The sequence below is a fragment of the Ochotona curzoniae genome, unplaced genomic scaffold (assembly GCF_017591425.1).
Source record: "Ochotona curzoniae isolate NIBS_2020 unplaced genomic scaffold, NIBS_Ocur_1.0 contig_2861, whole genome shotgun sequence".
In the NCBI taxonomy this organism is placed as follows: domain Eukaryota; kingdom Metazoa; phylum Chordata; class Mammalia; order Lagomorpha; family Ochotonidae; genus Ochotona; species Ochotona curzoniae.
Genome location: NW_024465620.1, coordinates 3778385 through 3801699, shown reverse-complemented (window position 1 = coordinate 3801699; position 23315 = coordinate 3778385). Strand labels below are relative to the sequence as shown.

Sequence of the window (23315 nt, the reverse complement as noted above, 5' to 3'; positions counted from 1 at the left end):
TCCTCTCTGTCTCTCCTCCTCTCTGTATATCTGACTTTGTAATAAAAAAATTAATAAATCTTAAAAAAAAGAATGTTTATAAATTACCAATATAATGAACTTAGATGTCTTTAAAATATTTTTTCCTGTCTTTGTTGGTATTTCGAATGTGAGTTATAATTTCATTTTTCCAATAGTTGCTAGTATGCAGAAATTTAAATTTTTGTATTAATTTTGTATATTATCACCTTCTAGATTCACAAAGTGGGTTTTTAAGAGACTTATTTACTTGAAAGCAGAACTACAGAGATGGAGGAAGAGACAGAAAGAGAGGGAGAAACAGCCAGAAATCTTCCTTCTGTTACTTCACTCACCAAATGGCCACAGTGGCCAGGACTTGGCTAAGCTGAAGCCAGAATCCTGGAAATCCATCCGGGCCTCCCCTTGGGAAGCAGGGATGCAGGTACCTGGGCCATCTTCCCCTGCTTTCCCAGGCACATTAGCAGGCAGCAAGATCAGAAGTGGAGTAGACTGCATTTGAAGCCGTGCTATTATTGGACGCAGCACTGCCAAGCCATCGCTTAACCTGGCTCAGCCCTGACCACTGTGGCCATCTGCAGAGTGAGCATGCAGATGGAAGATCTCTCTGCCTATTCTTAATCCTGACTTTCAAGTAAAAAAAAAAAATGAATCTTAAAAAAAAATTAGAAGATGAGAGAATACTAGATTGTGTCTTCTGTAAAATCATGACAAAAATTTTGCCATCATAAATGTGTTAACCAACCAGTGGCACGTCTTAGCCAAAAAATGATGTGATCTAATTTAGGAATGAAAAGGAAATTGATATTAAAATCCTGTGTAAAGTTAATAAAGAAAGCAACTTGATATAAAATTATTTTTTATAAAGGCAACTCTGTTTCTGGAATTTTGGCAAGACTTTTTCTAACTGTGAAAGTTTAACCATAGAGATTGATAGGCAGCCCAAAGCCATTTGGTGTGTCTTTAGATATAGATTTCTAATGGAGATTTAAAAATTTCTGACATTTTAACATTTACGAAGATAATAATAAGCTTGAATGCAGGAAACTTGCAGCAAAGAAGGAAAGATGTTGAATATTGTTATATTAAATATAAGGTGATCATCGTGATTAGAGATCACCACAACTGCTCTGATGTTTGTCTGACTGAATTTACATTATTTCAACTGGCCTGCATTCTCATTGCTTGTAACTTCAGACTTCTTAGATTGCATTAAGAGCAATTAAATCCATGAGCCTCATATGTGTTTTACTCCTTTTCTTTTAAGAAGCTTATTTTATTATAATTAATAAATGCAAAAGTTGTATTTTTGATGTCTTTCAGATTGGGAGTATATATTTAAAAGCAGTGAATTTTCATCAAATCAAGATACTTTTGAAGACTCATCAAGACCAATGACAATGGGAGGAAGCCATCTCATTCAGAACCTCGACTGCTGCAGTTTGATACAAGACAGTGGAAGTGAAGACTGGCGCCTAAAACAGTTGGGGAGTCAGGAGGCACAGTCCAGTCAACTGGTCACCACTGATAAAGAAATCCTCTCGGAAGATCGAAGTAGTAAGTGTCATAAAGCTTGGCAGACATGCCATCAAGACGCAATGCTAGATATACAACAGACTTTTCCCACCAAAGAAGAAGTACATAAGCATGTGCCACAAAAGAGAACTTACCGGAAAAAACCTGTTGAAATGAAACACAAGAAAGTGTATGTAGAAAAGAAACTTTTGAAATGCAATGAATGTGAGAAAGTCTTCAATCAGAGCTCATCCCTTACTCTTCACCAGAGAATCCATACTGGAGAGAAACCCTACGCATGTGTTGAATGTGGGAAAACCTTCAGCCAGAGTGCAAACCTAGCTCAACATAAAAGAATACACACTGGGGAGAAACCCTATCAGTGCAAGGAATGCAGGAAAGCCTTCAGCCAGAATGCACACCTTGCTCAGCACCAGAGAGTGCACACTGGAGAGAAACCTTACCAGTGTAAGGAGTGTAAAAAAGCCTTCAGCCAGATTGCACACCTGACTCAACACCAGAGGGTTCACACTGGAGAGAAACCTTTTGAATGTATTGAATGTGGAAAAGCCTTTAGCAATGGTTCATTTCTAGCTCAGCATCAGAGGATTCACACAGGGGAGAAACCTTATGTATGTCATGTGTGTGCAAAAGCCTTTAGCCACCGTGGTTATCTGATTGTACACCAGAGAATTCATACTGGAGAGAGACCCTATGAATGTAAGGAATGCAGGAAAGCCTTCAGCCAATACGCACATCTTGCACAGCACCAGAGGGTTCATACTGGAGAAAAACCTTATGAATGCAAAGTGTGCGGCAAAGCCTTCAGCCAGATTGCATACCTTGACCAACATCAGAGGGTTCACACTGGAGAGAAACCCTACGAATGTATTGAATGTGGGAAGGCCTTTAGCAATAGTTCGTCACTTGCACAACACCAGAGAAGTCATACTGGAGAAAAACCCTACATGTGTAAGGAATGTAGAAAAACATTTAGCCAAAATGCAGGCCTTGCTCAGCATCAAAGAATTCACACAGGAGAGAAACCGTACGAGTGTAATGTTTGTGGGAAAGCCTTCAGCTACAGTGGCTCTCTTACGCTGCACCAGAGAATCCACACTGGAGAGAGACCCTATGAGTGTAAGGACTGCAGGAAGTCGTTCAGGCAGCGCGCACACCTTGTTCATCATGAGAGGGTTCACACTGTGGAGTCATTCTTGACTCTTTCCTCACCCTCCACGTCCAGTCAGTTACCAAGGCCTGTAGGTTTCATCTCGTAAATTCGTTCAGAATGACCTCCTTCAATTCATTTCCACTTCATCATCCTTGTCTAACACAGATTAATTTGATATGGAATCAGGAAGTAACTTGCTACTTGGTCTCTGTGTGAACCACTGTCAGTTGTCCGCATTGCATCAAACTTTATTTTAAAACCTAATTTTTAAATCACATCATTTCCCCCTTATTAGGATCCTCCAGTGGCATCTTGTAGTTGCAGCATACATTCCTCAGATCCCCAACTTTCCACAATTTCCTTTTGCTTGAACTACCTTCCAAATCCCTTTTTCATGCCAGTATCCATCCTGTTCTCTGGATACATATCCACAATTAAGAACATATTCCAACATCAATTGGAATTGGTTCTGAAGCTTGCCCTTCCATTTTGTAGTCCTCTTATTTGGGGCGGGGAGCACTTTGTTCTCTGTGAACTTCAACCTTCTTATCTTACGGAAATGATAATGGTACTACCTCAAAAGACAGTGGGAGAAGTAAATAATGCATGTAAACTCATCAGAGTGCCTAGCATAAAACAATAAATATTAATGTAAAATAGAAGGATGTTGTGTAGAAAAAGAGCTTCTATCTCAGCCACTCATCTGAATAATAACATCTTAGGGTTGGGAAGGCGTGAAGTGTTCTGCCTGGTGAGGAACAGCAGTAACTGTCCCACAGGTGGATGATGAGGTTATCTGATACAGTACTGACATTAGGCTCCCTGGTGATACAGGGTAAGACGGTGGCTGGAAGCAGGAACATACTGATACTATATGACTTCACTGGTAGGAAAAACATTATTAGACATTCAATCATTTTAGAGGGTCAGATTTTCTTTTAGAACAGGCAGAATTAATGAAATATATCCATTATTTATGTGGTAGCAAAGACAAAACAAATTTGAAAACTTAAAAAGATTGAACAATGAATGAAGGGTTTAAAATTCAGTGAAACTTCAACCCTCTATCCCAACTGCAGTTGGGTAACTGTATTAAACCTATGGCATTTGTGGGAGGAGTTTCTGCGATTCCATAACTAGAGAAGAAAGCAAAAGCTTAGGCCTGTGCTGACGCTGGTGCTCACATACATGTCTGATTTGGTATGCACTGAGTTTTAAGTGAATACCTCTAGGAAAGTGTGCGTTTTCCAGTTCTCCAGGGTTCAAACCATTACCTCTTTCTTTATGGAAATAATAATGTGCTTTAATCTTTATTATTTTTCTGACTCCCAAAGCCTTTGAGTATGCAATCAATACAGTAATCAACTCACATATGAATACAAAGGAAATGATAAAAGTTTAATGAAGGATGAAATGAGGATTGGAGTAAACATTTGACCTTTCTCTGTGGGAAGACTATCACACAGATGTCAGGGCTCATAAATTACCTGCAGGTTCTTGGAACCTAATAAAGCCCTAAATACTGCTGCACGGTTTGTGTGCATGTGAACATGCGACTCACACACTCAACAAAATATGTAATAAAAAACATTTCACATCAGTGCTTTAATAGGATTAGGAAGACATTCTGTATTATGGAAACAAAGCATTCTGTACCTCACTCTGGTTTAGCTAAATGAGGAACGGGAAAATTATCAGAAGGCACAATTTATAGTTACGGAATGAGATAATCTTAGAATAACGGGAGTTTTGGTCTCCTGAACACAAAGATTGATACGCTAACTGCGTAAGAATTTTAGAAAGTTTGTTTTTAATGGCCTAAGACAATCGAAACAGTTAAATTCCTTTAAACCTCATAATGAGAGGAAATTCTTACAACATTTAACCAATAAGGTACACAGTCTCAAAAGTACTTCTACAAATCGATCAGGAAGTGACACCATCTGATTCCCACAAAAGTCATAAAGGAGCAATGGGTGACTGGTAAACAGGTCAAATGCTAAATCTCACTAGGAAAATATACTAAATCTCACTGGGATCAGAAAGAAAAACTGGTGAAATACTCATTTTTCCAGGACAGTGATAAATCTGCATCGTGAAAGCATACACAAGGAGCCACTTCGAGTGTTGATGGGAGGAAAAATTTGAAATTTATACAATCCTTCGGGGTGGTTGCTGATGACAACATTTCAACTGAGAAAATGTTTTCAGTTACAGTTAGCAGCTAGGCACAGTTTTGCTTCTCCCCAGATCCCATTCATGTGAAAGGTACAAAATAGAAATATAGAGGAAGGGGAATTCGTTGATGAGTTAAATGTTGTAGATAAAAGGAGGAAATGTGCTCATTTATGAGGTATGGCAGAAGAAACTGCTTCCTGAAATGTCTATGTGACAGATTTTACAGAAGGCAATTTACTGAAACGACTCCTCGAAAGTCTGGGCAAGGGTCAGATGGGCACAATGACCAATGAAAGGAGCTCCTGCTTCAGCTCACCTTACCTAGTGCCTCAAAGGTTATCCTTAGAATTAAGTGTATAGCGCCTAAGGTCCTCGCCTTGCATGCACCGGAATCCCTTATGGGCGCTGGTTCTAATCCTGGCAGCCCCACTTCCCATCCAGCTCCCTGCCTGTGGCCTGGGAAAGCAATAGAGGACTATCCAAGGCCTTGGGACCCTGCACCCATGTGGGAGACCCAGAAACTCCTGGCTTCAGATTGGTTCAGCTGTGGCTGCTGAAGCCAACTGAGGGTGAACCAGCAGATGGAAGATCTTTCTGTATCCTTTTATCTGCAAATCTGCCTTTCTAATAAAAATAAATACATTTTTTTTAAAGAAGAAATTCTTACCAAGAATAGTATAATGTAAACTTCTGAGAACTGGCAACAAGAGTGAAGAGCTGGCTGGCTAAGTAGAGCCCTCTTTTCAGAATCTGGGGGACCTCTCAATGGGTGACCAGCCCTTCTCATGCAAAGATAATGGTAACTTTCCCGATCTGAGGAACAGGCGGGCGGGAGTGAGGGCATCCGAAGGATCCCTTACCACTCAGAGCAACAAAATCCCATCGAGGCTTTCGCAGCTAAGCAGTGCAATAAGGATCAAAAGATAATTAAATCCAGTCTAGGGAAAGTTGTAATGGAAGAAAATGAAAAAATCATTTTAGCCTGACATTCTAATTTTTAAAAGGAAGAGGCAGGTAAAGCAGAACAAATTTTCTTAAATTACCAGATCTGAGAGAAAATTAAGGGAGAATTTCAAGAATATAAAAGAAAAATGACAGAAGGTACACAGACATTTAGAAGATCGAACGTCTGCCTTCCAGAAAGAATGGAAATATGGAAATGCAAGAAGAATGTACTGAACAAATGACTGGAACACTTTTTACCCTAAGGGAAGGCATGACTAGTAAGCCTGGACCATAACTCAATGTTGGACATCACGGACTGGGAAAATCAGAACAGTAACTGAGAATAACAGAAATATGTCTGTGAAATCTCAGTTGAAGCAGAATATTCTACAGGTGTCAAGTAGTGTCCAGATCACCTTACCAAAAAAAAAAAAAAAAAGGAGCTTTAGTTTTTCTTCCTATAAGTAACATAGGAGAGAATATCAATGAGAATATAAAACAGCATCTTCCAACTTACTAAAAGCACTTGAACCTAGAAGTCTGTGCCAAGTCAATGATAAAGCCAAATATTAATTTTCAATGTTTATGTCCATATGTCCTTTGTTGAAGTATTAAATGTAATCTCTAGCTAGGAAGACCACAACAAGCTTAGAAAGCAATCACAACAAATTATTGTTAGGCTAAGAATCCACAAGTCAATTAGAATTAGCATGAAGAACTTTGGGTCCCCACCTTCACTGGCAATGACCAACAGGATTGCTCCAGAAACCCCTCAAAACTAACAAACAAACAAACAAAAAAAACAGAATAGAGAACAACAAGGAAAGCTTAGAAACAGACAGGAAACAGTCAGCGGGGATGCACTTATAACTCACTGGGTGGGACACAAAGATTAGTTACTCCTCACTGGGGTATTGAAGATTTCTCTGCACACCCCTCCTAAAACTGTTCACCTAAACAGTTGACATATGTCGTTAGAGTTATAGTTAGACTACCCGAAGAACCGCCAGGTTCAGCAAAATCATGCTTCAATGCTATAAACTGCTAAATACTAAAATTAAAAGACATGAGACAGCTGAATAGTAATCTATAGCCTTTTTAAGGTGTATAGAAACCAGTTATATATAAACTAATAACTGAAATGTCAGTGTAGAAATCACAGGATGTGATTCAGAACTTGCACTCTTTTTTTTTCTCTCTTTTAACATATTGGTTACTCAATACCATGTCAACTAATTCCATAACATTATAAATTGTTACTGATGCAATGTCGGGGCTTTTAATTGATTGGGATGATACTCAGCCGGCTCTACCTTCAGACCAGAGATGGTCTCCCCAAGAAACCGTTGAAGTTATCTGGACAATAAGACGCTGGACTTTATACTTGGTAGATGCTTGCAATGAAAGAATCTCAACTGAATTTGAACTGTGGTAATGCAACAAGGTGGAGGAATCCACCAATGGGGGGGAGTTTTGGGGAGGGGTGGGAGAAATCCCAGTGCCTATAAAACTATGTCACAGGGCCCGGCGCGGTGGCGCAAGTGGTTAAGGTCCTCGCCTTGCACGCCCGGGATCCCATACAGGCGCCGGTTCTATCCCGGCAGCCCCGCTTCCCATCCAGCTCCCTGCCTGTGGCCTGGGAAAGCAGTAGAGGACGGCCCAAAGCTTTGGGACCCTGCACCCGCGTGGGAGACCCTGAAGAGGCTCCTGGCTCCGGATCGGCATAGCATTGGCCATTGCGCTCACTTGGGGAGTGAATCATCAGACGGAAGATCTTCCTCTCTGTCTCTCCTCTCTGTATATCCGCCTTTCCAATAAAATAATAATAATAATGATAAATCTTTAAAAAAATCTATGTCACATAATGCAATGTAATCAATAAAAAAAAAGAACTTGCATTTTCTAACATTTAAAAAAATTAGCATGAAGAATGGAATGCATTCCATTAAGTAGAATTCATATGAAGCTGGAGAGTTTCAGCAGTGCAGTGGAAACAGTTTTGTTCTTTAAAAAAGAAATGACACCTACCTACGGATACTACACTTGATCTTAGCCAAAAGGCCGAGAAGCGATGACCTACGTACTCAGAAAACCAGAAAAAAGAGCCCCACATTTATTGTGGTCCTAATATAAAATGTGAGAACTATTTCCTTTTCATTCTCCCATTAAAATTATTTGCAAGAGAAATAACAGGAGCCCCAATCTGCTGCTTCATTCCCCAAATGCCTTCAGTGGTGCTGAGTGAACAGGCCATCAAGCCAGGAGCTGAGAATACAATCCTGTTCTCCCACTTGGCTGGCAAAAATCCAATTCTTCAAGCCACCCACTGCTGCATCTCAGCATCACGACCTACAAAAGTCCAACCCAGGGCCCGGTGTGACGGCCCAGTGCTAAACCCTTTGCATGCACTGGAATCCCACAGGGCACCAGTTCATGTCCCAGCTTCCCACCCAGCTCCCTGCTTGTGGCCTGGGAAGCAGTAGAGGATTGCCCAACGCTTTGGGACCCTACACTCAGGTGGTAGACCCAGAGGAAGTTCCGGACTTCTGACTTCACATACGCTCAGCTTTGTGCATTGCAGCCATGTGGGGAGTGACCCAGCAGATGAAAGATCTTTCTGTCTCTCCTTCTCTCTGTAAACCTGCCTTTCCAATAAAAATAAATCTAAAACAAACAAACAAAAAAGCCAAACCCAGGTTCTCTGCCGTGGGATGTATAGGGCCTTAACCATTAGGGCAAAGCTCTGCCCCACGAATCTATGTTCAAGTAATGTTAGTTAACGTGTAAAAATCTTATGTAATATATTCCCATTTTCTTTATCGTCTTTATGCTTCTGTCAAATATTTTACTTTATATATGCTATAAGCACAATAAATTTACTGTTTTAGTCAGTTATTACTAGATAAGAGCAAAACTATTTTACATTAACCTTTTCCATTTCCAGGTCTACCCATTTCATTGCGTAAAGTGTTTTATTTTTATAAGCTTAGTTCTAAGGGATCCTGGCATGTTCAAGGAGCGCCCTCGGCGTTAGGCCACCATGCCGGGCCTGCTTCTTTGTTAAGCTGCAATATATTTCCATAAAAAAATTGATAGGTATTTTCCAACACTAAAGATGCACTGTCCTTTTATCTGTCTTCCCACACATGATGTGTTCTCGCTCCCTCTGGCGTCTTTCATGATTTTTTGTTTTCAGAAGTGTGACAATGACATACCTAGGGATGTCCTTTTGGTATTTCTCATTCTTGATGTTTCTGAGCTTCAGGGATTTGTGTTCTGGGAGCATTAATTTTGAGACCCTCTTGGCCAAAGAGGTTTTTTCTTCAACTACTTTTTATTTTCCCTATGCCTAATGGGATCCCAATTATGTATGTGTTGGAGCATTCAATATTTTCCAATAGCCTTTGGGTACTGTCCTTTCTTATCTTCCCCTCCTCTTCTGTTTTAATTTGAGTAATTTTATTAACCTATCACCAAGCTTACTTATTTCCTTGATTGTATCAAACATATTGGCTAATACATTAGAGACACTGAGCATCTATACTATTTTTCATTTTCTTTATTTCTATTTGATTTCTTCCTATAGTTTTCATATTTCTACATTTAGTGATATAATCCCATTAAAGGGATTTAAAACTCCATGTTATATAGTCCACAGCAGTTACGTCATTTTCTGATTTTAGTTCTGAGAATTTATTTCTTGGGAGGCATTTTCTTACATTCTGAAAATAAATTTTAAAAATATACTTGAGGAACTAAGACAAATAGTTCACATTGTTGTGGTCTTCTTAGACAGTTCGGGGTCATGAGCTTGGAAACCATGTGTCGCCCACCCACACAGCCCTTTCTACCCACCTCTGAGTCACATGGGGGTGGTACTGCATTGTTGCATAACCACTCCTCCCTCAAGCCCCCATATTGGCTCATGACAGAAGGGCTTTCTCTCTTGGACACATGCTTCCACTGCTCTTGTACCCCAACTCTGGGCCTCCCCACTGCCTGCTTTCTTTCTGCCTTCTTATGGACAGACTCTGAGGACAGGTAGCCTCTGAACATGGCCCCTGTATCTCTCTAATCCTGACCCCCTGTTCACTGCTGGGTGGATCAGTGAAGATGCTTCGTATTTCTAGTTTGTGTACTTTCAAGAGTTCCAGGAGAGGCGAGGCCTAGCAATAACGAAATGTGGACACAGAAGCCAAGAAAAGGTGAATGTTTACAATTTTAAAATGTGTCCAGGTTGTTCTTTGCACATCTCCTAGGAAAAGCTAGAACACAGATGCCTCACAGTAAGGACCATTTGTTCCTCTCAGAGCTTCGATTCAGACTGGATTGCCACATGAGCTTGTCACTTGCTAATTTCCAGTGGGCCCTGCCATCACCAAGTTTGCTTAATAGACTCCTTAATACATTCTAGACTTGTCTGGCATGATCTCTCATATCCAACACCGACACTGGTTCACTCCCTAAATGTCCATAAAACCAGCAGGCAATAGCTTAATCCAGATCTCCCACATGGGTGGCAGCAGCCCCTTTATTACTGAGCCACCACTGCTACCTGAACAAGGTAGCAGAAGACATTGGAGTCAGGAGCCAGAGCCAGGTATCAACGCAAGGTACTTTAATATAGCAAACAGGAGTCTTCACCCACATCTGAACATTTCGGCCAAATATTCACTTTTGCTTGCTTTTTTTGTGTATATTTTACTTTTTCCCCCTGTGGATACCAGAAATCTTGAAAGGGATAATGAAAATGGAATTAAGTAGATTTACTGGATACATCATGTCTTTCCTGCTACTCAACCTGTGGTGTTGGGCGTTTCAATATAGTGAGGAATTGAGCTAGGTTTAAGGTTTTTGGTTGTTATGGTTATCCTAAAGGCTTTAAAAGCTTCAAAAATGGTTATTTTAGGGGGTAAGGCTGGTTTCCCTAGGGTTTATCTCAGTGTGTAGATCATGAGGTTTGAGTCTTCCCTATGGATTATGATTCAAATACAATCAAGCTATAGTATTTCCATTCAAGTATTTGAATGTTTACCACTTACCTATGTACCAGACGCTGTACCAAATGTTAGCACTTTTAACTCCCCAAATGCCCTCTGCAAGCTTCTGTACTTTCTCTTTGCCTTCAACAGTCTCCAAGTTCTAGTAGAAATTCCTGCTCCCACATTCTCCACAAGCTTGGAGCTCATCATGCTCTCTGTACTGTCTGAGCACCTTAGACATGTTTCCTTAGTAGACTCAGGCCGGCTGAGGCTACGAACAGTGTCTTCTTGGTTTATATGTCTTCAAGGCTCAGTAGTAACCAGTCCATGCTAGAGCTACATGTATGCAAGTGAGGTATCTGCTAAAAGAGAAAACGGAATCCTTAAGAAGCAAAATATTGTCACAATGGACAAGTACATCAGTCTAGTGACAAAAGAAATGAAACGTTTTTCTTGCCAATGAAGCTTTCTCAGTAGTCATCAAAGTCAGAATGACCTAACCTAAACGATCATTCATTCAACAAAACTGCCCTAACAGATGTTCTCAAATACAGCTTTTAGGGATGAACTTATACATGAGATAAGCTGCATGTCCTCAAATTCTTAAAAAAAATAACTGTGGTTTTTATTTCTCACATACTTTATACAAGCTGGAAAAAGAGACTGAAAGCTATTATATATAGTGAGCAGCTGATAAGGAAAAACACCCCACACATAAATCTGGAGCTTTCTAAACATGGAAATTGTAATAAAACACCACAGCCTGGGTGGTAAACAAGAAAAGTTCTACTTCTTACTGGAAGCTAGAAGTCTGGGCATCACCCCAGACAAACCCCGCTGACAGTCCTTCTTCTGGTATGAAGAAGCTGCCTTCTCACTGGGTCCTCAGAGGTGCAGAAGGAAGCACACGCCGGTGTCTCTCCTCTAAAGGCACTAATGACATCATCGAGATGCCACGCCCATGACTTCATCCACTCCTGCCTCTCAAAGGCCTATTTCCAAACACCCCCATATCGGAGTGAAGATTTCAGCAAAGAAATCTGGAGGGTAACAGACACCGAGTCTGTAACAACATATATTCCAATAACTACTTACTGCACAGCAGCATCATTACACATAAATACCAATATGGATACATATAAATATAGATAATTCATTTTCATATTAAAAATAAATAGTTTCTCCCTGCTCTGATCCGCTTCGTTCTTCATATATCCCAGTTAGCTTTCTGTTCACATGTCTTGGCTATGTTCAGTTTTTCATTCCATGAATATCATGTATTTTCATATCCTCTCAAATACATATTTCTGAGATATGAAGTGGCACTTTGTGTTACCAAGAAGCCCTGTTAATGATAGCCCTCATCCTGAGGAACAAATTCACTCTGCATGTGACCCTAAATAAGGCTTAAAACCCCACTGACAAAACAAAATAGACTTTACAATTCCACTTTGTTAAATGGGGCTAATGAAATCTTGGTACGCAACATCGAATGCAAAACATTGGTAACTCTTATTAAACAAGAAGTTTTCATTCATGAGGCCTGATCCAATCTTCTGGGCTTGCCTCATGGAAATTTCAAATCCTCAGTTCAAAGTAAACAATGACATGTTGTTCTCTGGCCTTCAACGCAGATGCAACACCAATGAATTTCATTTCTACAAAACACAGTATGGAACAAACACAGACCGTCCTTGATTCATGATGTTTCAACTTATGATTGTTTAAATTGACAACGGTGGGAAAGTGATATTCTTCCAATTTTAACCTTTTCCTGGGCTAGTAACATGGTGCAAGGCTGTCTCCCAAGGCTGGGCTGCCGCAGTAAGCTGCGGGACTCAACAGACAGAACACAGGATAGTCTATGCACCACGACGCTAAGCCGATGATGTTCAGCAGGTTAGGCGTTTTAAATACATTTTCAACTTGAGTATACTCCTAAAATGAGTTTGTTGGGACATAAGTCAAACAGCATCTGTATATATTTTCACACTTCTGTCCCTTCTTTGCCCTGACAAATCTAAAACGTTAGGTTTTTTCCTCAGAATGTGTATTTTGATGTCGAATCAGAGATGAGCTCCGACTATAGGCCTTTCCACACTTGGCACATTTATAGGGCTTCTCTGAGGAATGACTTCTTTGATGTCGAATAAGGTCCGAGCCACTGCTGAACGCCTTCCCACATTCATTACACTCGTAGGGTTTCTCCCCGGTGTGACTCCTTTCATGCAGGATAAGGGATGTGCGCTGACTGAAGGCCTTCCCACATATTTTGCATGTGTACGGCTTCTCCCCAGTGTGAATTCTTTCATGCTGGGCAAGGTGTGCACTCTGACTGAAGGCCTTCCCACACTGATCGCATTCATAGGGTCTATCTTCTGTATGAATCCTCTTATGTCGAGTAAGAGATATTCGATGGCTGAAGGCTTTCCCACATTCCTCGCACTGGTATGGCTTTTCTCCAGTGTGAATTCTCTGATGTTCAGTAAGAAATGACTGGCGGCCAAAAACCTTACTACACTTGTTGCATTTGAATGGTTTCTCTTCAGAATGAATATTCTGATGTATCTTAAGATTTGCAGCTCCGGAAAACATCTTCCCACAGTCCTTACATTCAAAGAGCTTCTTTTTCTTTGCGTGAACTTTCTGATGTTGAAGTAGGGACGAGCGCCTCTTGTAGACCCTGTCACATTTAGTGCACCTGAACGGCTTCTCCTCGCTATGAAGCTTCAGATGCAGAGTAAGGGAGGAAAGCCGTGCGAAGACTTTCTGACATTTCTCACACGTGTAGGGTTTCTTCACAGTGTGAATTCTCTGATGCAGCATAAGAGGCAAAACCCTACTAAAGGATTTCTCACATTTTCTGCACTTGAAAGGATTCTTTAAATGGTGACTTCCCCGCTGTAGGTTCTGACTTAAGGCCTCTTCATCGTCACAGGTTTTCTCTCCAGCGTGCACCGCTTTATGCCTAACAAGGCCTGGTTTCCTTTTGAAGCCTCTCCCGCAGTCACTGCATCTATATATTTTCCTTCTATTGTGCATTAGCTTATGACGTAGAAAGGATGACAAGGAACTAAAGACTTCGCTACATTTTTGGCAGTGGTGGACATTCTCAACATTGCGAATTTTGGGATGTTGATTTAAAGCTGGGCTCCCACTGTCAAGCTTTCTCTTTCCATCATGAATTCCGCTATGTGGACCAGGGATTGCTTTCTGGTTCTCACATTTGTGACATTCACGGCTTTTCCTCGTGGTGTGAACTCTCTGATGAAGAATGAGTGACGTGATTTGTCTAAAAGCTTTTCGACAAGCACTGCACTCATAAGGCCTCTCTCCAGCGTGAGCGTTCTGGTGACGTTTCAGAGACGCCATCCGACTGAAGGTTTCCCCACATTCCTCACATCTGAAGGACCCCTGCGCTGTATGCTCTTTCCTAGCATTTGTGAAGACTACATTTTTGTTGCAGTTTCTCTTTCCTGTAGGAACTTTTCGTTGCGCAGAAGCTGATTTTTGCTCGATGCTTAGTCCAGACTTGTTGCACTGACTTGAAGGTAACTTCTTAGGCTCACACTTAGACCCTGAATCTAAAAGACAAGAAATTGTGCTGGGAAAATGAACTCTGGGAACATCACTCAAAATATCTTTAATTAGAATTGTATCTTTAATGTTTTGATATGGTTTCAATTGTTATACTGTGGGGTTTACAAAAAAAGCTTAATAACTGGGACCCCTTAGAGTCTGCAATTTGAAAATCAGCAAATCAAAGTTTTACTGGTAGGATAAATTTTCAGTCATCCATCATTCAGTTTCATGAGTTGTTCATTGAATAAATGTATGTTTACACTATAATGTTTATTCTATTCATATTATTTTATCACGTAAAATTTCCCTAAAACATTCCTCTTTCCCCATTCGCTCTCTCTCTTCTTCTCCCTCCTTTTCTATCATTCTGCCTTTCAAGAAAATAAATCTTCAGGAAGTCTTTAAGAAAAAATAAAGTACAAAGAGCTGGTATGACACTAGTGTCCCCAGTTGGAGTGCCACTTTAAATACCAGCTGCTCTGCTTCCGATTCAGGTTCCTGCCAACATGCCTGAAAAGGCAGATGTTGGCACAGCGCTTGGGACTTTACCACCCACGTCAAAGACCCAGATGGGAGCTCCTGGCTTCTAATTTCAGCCTGGCACAGGCCTGGCTACTGTGATCACACAGGGAGTGAATCAGAAGACCTCCTCACTATCCCCTCTCTGTCATTAACTTTCAAATAAAATTAATGTTTGAAAAATAAAACATTTTAAAAAAAATCTATTTACATGGACTTGATGCAAAGGCTCAGTGGGTTAATACTTGCCTTACTCGCACCAAGATTCTATGTGGGTACTGGTTTGTGTCCCAGCTGCTCCACTTCCCATCCAGCTCCCTGCCTGTGGCCTGGGAAAGCAGTGGAGGACGGCCCAAGGCCTTGGGACCCTGTACCCGCATGGGAGACCTGGAAGAGCTTCTGGTTCCTGGCTTCAGATTGGTTCAGCTCCAGCCATTGCAGTCACTTGGGAAGTGAACCATCAGACGGAAGATCTTCCTCTGTCTCTCCTCCTCTCTGTATATCCAACTTTCAATAAAAATAAATAAATCTTTAAAAGAAAATTCTTTTGTTTAATGCTACAGCCACAACATACATGTACCTACTGATCATTTGAAATAGGGCTGATCTGATTTTTGTAGATTTGTTTCATTTGAAAAGAAGAGTAAGAGAGACAGGGAAAGCCAGAGAAGGGGAGAGAGTCAGATAAACAGACAGATGGCTCAATCTTTTACCCCCAGCTCACTGCGTAAGCGTGCACAACAGCCAGGCCTGAGTCAGACCGAAGCTGGGAGTCAGGAATTCCATCCTGGTCTCCCCTTTGGGTGACAAAGGCCCTTGGGACATCAGCTGCTGCCTTACCAAGCACACAGTAGGAAGCCAGACCAGAAGCGAGCAGTCGGGATGTGAACTGGCACTTTGATGCAGAATGCTGGCAATCCCACTGGCACCTTAGCCCACCGCACCGCAGTACCAGCCCCAACTCGTCTGGTCTGAGATGTGCTGTGAGATTGTAAAGACTCAGTATGAAATATATATATATATATTAACTATTATAGTATTCTGGAATTTCTGAGTTATATATTTACCATTACAATTTTATTTATTTTTAAAAGTTATTCTACATATTGTCTCTCATTCTTACTTTCTCTTCTTTGTAATTCAGCCTTTCAAACAAAAATCAACCTTACAGAAAGTGATTCTACATAAATACTAAAAAGCTTCAATAATATCTATATCTCACATTTTCTTTCCACTGCACAATGGTGCTTTAAAGGCAGATCTGTGGGGCCGGTGCTACGGCTCAACAGGTTAATTCTGTACCTGCAAGCAATGGGATCCCACATGGGCACCAGTTCATGTCCCAGCTGCTCCATTTCCCATCCAGCACCCTGCCTGTGGCCTGGGAAAGCCGCAGAGAATGGCTCACGTCCTTGTGACCCTGCATCCACATGGGAGAAACGGAAGAAGCTCCTGGCTCCAGATCAGCTCAACTCTGGCCACTGTGGCCATCTGGGGAGTGAATCAACGGATGGAAGATTTCTCCCTGCCTCTTCTTCTCTGTGTATATCTGACTTTCAAATAAGAATAAACCTTAAAAAAAGATCATACTGAAGTAATTACTAGCTACATTAGGATGAGAAATTATTACTATACTATTTAGTTTTAAGATGAACACAATTATTTATCGCACAGGTTTTTTGTGAGAATTGTACATACTAAGTACGCAGTTTATGCTACACTCCCTATCTGCCCTTCCAGTATTCAACAACGTGAGAGATCAAAGCTGCTTCTTTTCTTCTCTGGTTGATGTTTATAAATTTAAAGGAAACCCTCCTCTGAATGCAACGGGGAGACTTACAGCCTACACTTATCACATTTACAAAGACTAATCATGTGCTTTTTGTAAAAATATTAGTAATGTTTAATTATAGAGTGCTAATCTAGCACTTCTAGGAATATCACGCAATATCCGTTACACTTTTTAGTATAAAAAAACTGTAAAATCTTTACCTTTATAAAATCTGGAAATATTTGAATTATGAAGCACATCTTGCCCCTTCTACAAAGGATTATGGACCTGTAGTTTAGTATCTGGTAGCAGGTACTATATAATTATTATTCGTAGAAGTATATAAATGAAGACGGCATAACAGAGAATCAAGGCAGGGAGACACTGAGGTTTTCACATGGATACCAACATCTCCCAGAGCAAGCCAGGTCTCATCCTACAATTCTGGTTGCCCCACACCTCAAAGTGACACTGACTCTGTTGCTTTTCCACTCACGGGTTCCTCAAATTCTGGTCTTCCTTTATCTTTACATGTTCCTTTATTCAGGACTTTACTTTGTTAAATACTAAAAAAATCCCCTTAGCTTATCTCCCTGTCTTCAATCTGGGAGTCCTTTAAACTACATCATCATGAATAAGGTCAAAACTAAAATATAAAATCATTAGAAACAAACTGAAATAAGATGAAATTTATCCAAAAATCTAGAAGGGATATTACTTTCTAACCACTGAAATAGCATGTAAATTATGCTATGAACGTCAACATCTTCAACCACACAAAAATGAAGACAATTCTCAAACAACCAAAGAGAAAAGCAAGAGGCAGATAAAATAAAAACTAGCGGCAGGACGGGAAACACCTGAAGTACAACACGACAGTGAAGGGCTAGTCTTTTCAGTATTAAAGGTCTGTACATGGTGAAGAGAAGCAGTCACCAGCAGACAGAAGTGGAAAGAGGATGAGCAGACAGCTCCACAGGAAGAGAAACAGAAAATAAGAAACCATCGATAAAAGCGGACGAAGGGAACACAGAGCCAGGGCCAGGAGCGCGAGCGGCCTCGGACACGAGACACCGTGACACCAGCGCTCAGCCACAGGCCAAATACGCATCCCAAGTTCTAATGACAATACCCAACACTACCAGACTCCATTGCTGCTGATGGTGCGTATCTGACGATTCCCCCTTTCCGGCTAGGCTCACGGCCACAACTTACTGCTAAAGGGGCAAAACTGTGGGGAAAACCAGGCCCAAGCTTCCAGAAGCCATCCCCCGTGTGCTCCCTTCTCCAGCAATAAATCATGCTAAGACGTGTGATATGTTGCCTGTCGGTAAAACTCAGCTGAGAATCAGCATCTAGGATTTTTACTGAAACTGGTACTTTGAAAGGTCCTCTGAGAAACAATTCAGCATTGTCTAATGTGTTTGAACCTTTTGCCAATTTAATTATGAGACTCAATACTACAGAACAAAGGTAAAATCACATAAATATGTCCATACTGATAACAAATTAGAATCTACATGAAAAATGAGATAAAAAGAGGGCCCAGTGTGGTGGCCTAGTGGCTAAAAGTCCTTGCCTTGCATGCACTGAGATCCCATATGGGCACCAGTTCATATTCTGGCTGCTCCACTGCCTTCCGGCTCCTTGTTTTGCCCTGGAAAAGCAGTCAAGGACAGCCCAAAGCCTTGGAGCCCTGCACCCATGTGGGAGACCCAGAAGAAGCTCCTGGCTCCTGACTTCAGGTCAGCTCAGCTCTGGCTGTTGTCGCCTCTTGGAGAGTGAATCAGCAGACAGAAGATGCTTCTGTCTCCTCCTCCGTGCATATCTGACTTTCCATTAAAAATAAATAAATCTTAAAAAAAAAAAAAAAGGATTCATTTATTTGAAAGGCAGAGTTTCTTGGGAGGAGGTGATCTCCCATCCACTGGTTCCCTTCCCAAACGGCCACAACAGCTGGGACTGGGCAACGAATGCCATCTGGGTCTCCCGTGTGAGTAGCTGGAACTCAAGTACTTAGGCCATCTTCCACTATTTTCCCAGTAGGGAGCTGGACTGAAACAGCTGAAATTTGAACCAGTGTTCCAATAGTGGTTTAACCACTGTGCCACAACACCACCCCATAAATGCTGAAATCTTTAACTGCCAAGGGATAGAATTAGGAAGCGGAGCTATTCCTGGGTGACTAAGTCATGAGGTTTTGCATTCATGGATGGGATTGGTGTTATTACCAAAGAGGCCCAGGAGTGAGCATGTGATACTAGGGGTTAGGCTGCCACCTGGGCCACCTGCATCTCACGCTGGACTGCAGTTCAAGTCCTATTCACTCTGCTTCTGACTCAGCCTCCTGCTGACACACCCTGGGAGGCGGACAGTGGCTCAAGTGCATGGGTTCCTGCCACCATATGGAAGACCCAGACAGCCTCTGGCTCTTGGCTTCAGCCTGGCCCAGCACGAGGACTGTTGCGGGCACTTGGGGAGTGAGCCGGCATGCAGGATATACTATCTTGGCCTAGCAGTCTCCGCGGACTCCGCCAGCTGGCTCTCCGTCACTCACCTGGGCCGTGCCGTCTTTTCGATGGCTCCACCACCCAGGGTGCTTCCCCCTTCTCCAACAAGATGATGACGTTTGGCCTCCGACAGGAGAGACCTGCACAGAACACAGACTGGGACTGTCGGGCTGCGAGCGCCATGAAGTCACAGCCAAACACCACATCAACACAACGAGGGCTCATCAGCATGAAGCAAACACACAGAATGGGAAGGGCAGACAGAACAGACGGTGGGAAGCTGGCATTTACAGTAAGAACCAGACATTGAGTTTTTGTACCCATTTCGTGGCACACACAGGCCCCAAAATCTTAGGATTCCAAAGGGATAGGTGTCTCTTTGTATGCTAATGAATAACTGCCAGTCACGGGCTCCTGCATACCTCAGGATGGGGCTGCTTGCCAGACAGCCTAGTGATGAAGGGGCAGAAGCCTTCACTCCCCCTTGACCTCCCAGGATGAGAAGGGGGCTGGAGGTTGAACTGATCGCCAATGGCCAGTGGCTGTGTAACCAATCACAATGAAGCCTCCACAAACTCAAAACACTCTGGGAACTTTCCAGTCGCTGCACACATGGGGCATGACCCACTCGGAGGGCAGGGACAGACAGCCACGCCACTTCCTAACCCTCTGCTCGGGGCATTTCTTCCCCTGGTGATCCCCGCACCTTTTGTAGCATCTTTCACACTAAAGCCGAGCCCCAGGAATGGTTCTAGTTGATAATCACATGCAAGGAGGAAGTCACAGGACAGGGGAATTTACAATCAGAAGCTCCAGAGACTAAAATTATGACCTGTGTGAAGCAGGGCAGTCTTTTGGGACTAAGCCTTTAACTTGTGGGATCAGATGTAATCTGCAGATGGTGTCAGGACTAAGCTGAACTGGAGGATACCTACTTGGCTGAATAGGTAGGAAAACAAGTTAGCTTTCTAACTCTCACATAAAATAGAGGCAATCTCATGCATAGCCAGCTGAGTCGTCTACGTGTCTACCTGTTTACTACTCAGATGCCTGAGCTGCCAGCGTTAGGCAGGGACAGGCGGGAAGCTGGGAGTCTCCCCAGTGAGGGGCTGCCTGCCAGGGTCAGAAGCCAGGGTGGGAAGCGAATTCCTGTACTCCGATGCAGGACACAGGCATCCTAACTGCGAGGACAAACAGCATTCTGATGACATGCTGGCTGCACAGCTCCAAACCCACTAAGAGCCACTCCCTGCACACTCCACCTAAGGCGACTGCACAGTACGTGTTACAGCTCGCTGGGCCGTAGTTTCAGCTTTCCTGGCTGGACTTAACCCGAGCAGCTTGCCCCTCGACAGGCAATTCTATATGAAGGGGCCGGCGAGCCTTACCCACGAAGACCAGGTTACGATAGTTCTCCAACATGACTTCTTGATACAAGTCCTTCTGACTGGGGCTCAGCCCTTCCCACTCCTCCTGGGAGAAGTAGATGGCCAAGTCCCCAAAGGTCACTGGTGCCTGAAATGTAAAAATCACATGCCAATTGTCACCATGAGTTTATGTTTCCACAAAGCTGGAAAAAGAAATCAGTGAACTGAATGCAAACATGCCACATGTGTATTAAAGTCCAATTCGATATGATTTGTGTAGTTCTTCCTAAAGATTGTGTTGTATAAGAACATAACGCCTTGGGTCTTTCGAGATTTACAAAGTCACCACACTTTCCGCAGCCCGCAGCAGTGCTGGCTCATGACGTGCTCATGCTGACTGATGACGAACCACTACCAACAGATTAAAGCAACAACACAGATGAACAAACTGAGGCCCAGAGAGGCGAGGCCGCTCACAATGCTCCTAACTCGGGAGCTGGGGTTCGAACCCGCAACTCAAGCTAGCCATGACATACTCTGCAAAGACCACGGGACCATGTTGCACACTGTGTGAATATGTCACAAAAGGGCCCTGCACGTACAACTCAAGTTACCAACCAGTTCATCTCAAGGCAGGCAGATCTTAAAACAGGAAATGCTACCGGCTTAAAGACAGAAACAGAGGGTCGCCTCAACAGCATGAGAAGGACCTGGATTCTGCGAAGTGAGAACAGTCTTTCCCCAGACACAAGAAATAAAAAGAAGACTGGAGGCAGTTGTCTCTCCCACTCCCCCACTGCTCGACCCTCCCACCCTACTCGGTGCTCCACATGCACATGCGCCCCTCTCAACTATGCGAACATCAGCAAAACTAAAATGAATTTATAAAAAAAAAAAAGAACACCGCCAGTTGATACCCCAGTTTCAGTCACTAGAGACCCGGCTAGGCCACCTTGTGCCTACACTCGCACCCATGAAATTATAAGAGAAGCATATAAAAAATAATGAAATAAGCACATACTGCTTTGAGACACAAAATTTACGCCAATATTTTTTATAACAGCACGAGGGAACTGTGGCTGCACAGAGTTCTGAGGGCAAAAGTGTCTGAGAAACTGAATTATAAATGCTTGCTATAAAAATGTATTTCATCGAGCCTGGCACGGTGGCTTAGCAGCTAAAGTCCTCACCTTGCACACACCAGCATCCCATGTGGGCGCCAGTTCTAATCCTGGCAGCCTTGCTTTCCATCCAGCTCCCTGCTTGTGGCCTGGGAAAGCAGTAGAAAACGGCCCAAAGCCTTGGGACCCTGTACCCACATGGGAGACCCAGAGGAAACTCCTGGCTCCTGGCTTTGGATTCAGCTCCGGCCACTGTGAGTGCTTGGGGAGTGAATCAGTGGACAGAAGATATTCCTCTCTGTGTATCTGCCTAATTAAAACAAAAGAAAACAAACAAACAAAAAAAAAAAAACAAAAAGTGCTTCATCTCCAGCTTCGAGGCTTGCTCCTCTCAGGAGACTGACCCTGCCCTCACTGCCCTGGCTCCAATCCTCTCACACAACAGACTGACCATGCTGTGCCAGCTGGAGCTCTCCCCCACTGCTGTGCCAGCTGGAGCTCTCCCCCACGCAATACAGGCTTCCAAAGAGAAGCCCGAGATGCCAGCATTGGCCTGCAGCGCACCTGGAGAGCCCCAGCTCCGTGGCTCACACCCGGGCAGTGTTCCCACCCCCACAGAGCGCAGAGACCCTCAGCCGTCCAGGAAGGGCACTGCTCCCAGCGTGGCAGACTCCTGGGAATGCCGAACAGAAGGGCCGGTGGATGGAAACGTCCACGCTGAGCGGGATGGTGGCCTTTCTCAGTTCCCACTTCCATGGTGAGAGGCAAAAACCCTGAGCAGGGCTTGGTGGTCCCAACGGGCAGGAGGTCTCCAGGGGAGGAAAGCCAAGGCCCCAGGCAGTGCAAGGTAAGATGAAAGCTTCCTGAAGGAAGCCACACTCACCTTGGATTTAGACCTTCGCACTGCAGGCATCGTCCCTCCTCTGTGACCAGCCAGAAAGCAGCAGCACGCAGGAGGGCGGGGCTGGAGGAGGAGAGACAGCGTGAGGCTCACTGCGCTCGGGGCGCCAGGCTCACTCACACACACACACACACACACACACACACACACTGGCAAAGCTGGGATGCCTGGATCCGGGCCTTCCCAGATCAGCTAAGGGCAGGCAAGGGAGCTCCCGGGCCTGGCGCGATGGCTCAGAGGCTAAATCCTTACCTGGTAAGAACTGGGATCCCACTGGCTCATGTCCCGGCTGCTCCAGGTCCCATCCAGCTCCCCGCTACTGGCTTGGGAAAGCAGTCGAGGACGGCCCAAAGCGCTGGGATCCACACGCATGTGGGAGACCCAGAAGCTACAGGATCCTGGCTTTGAATTGGCTCAGTCCTGGCCACTGAGGCCTTTTAAGGAGTAAAGCAGCAGATGGAAGATCTTTCTCTCTGTCTCTCCTTCTCCCTAATTGTCATGATTGACTGAACAAACAATGAGAACATGCTTAACGGAGACACGATTTTACTAATCTACACTTTCAGGACGATGCACTTTGTTTAAAATATACAGTTTTATACCCCAAAAGAACCCAGGTGCAGTACCAAGCTCCCATCCTTTTATACAAAGCTAGCAGTTCTTAGAATAGTTATAGTTATGTTAACTAAAACTTGGGAAAAAAAAGCTAGGGAGAGGACATTAGCGCGGAGA

General features: G+C 43.2%; 1 protein-coding gene and 1 pseudogene across 1 annotated transcript in view; both read right to left on the bottom strand.

Annotated features, from left to right (window-relative positions):
• Positions 1 to 19706, bottom strand: part of ZNF667 (zinc finger protein 667) — a 40647-nt gene extending 20941 nt beyond the window's left edge. The window contains 2 exon segments of the mRNA XM_040978143.1: positions 13007 to 14396; positions 19242 to 19706. Of these exon segments, the coding sequence (XP_040834077.1) occupies positions 13007 to 14396; positions 19242 to 19518 (1667 nt within the window). The 5' untranslated portion in view covers positions 19519 to 19706.
• On the bottom strand, positions 7822 to 7903 carry LOC121155180 (annotated as a pseudogene).
• Positions 19707 to 23315: the final 3609 nt, after the last annotated feature.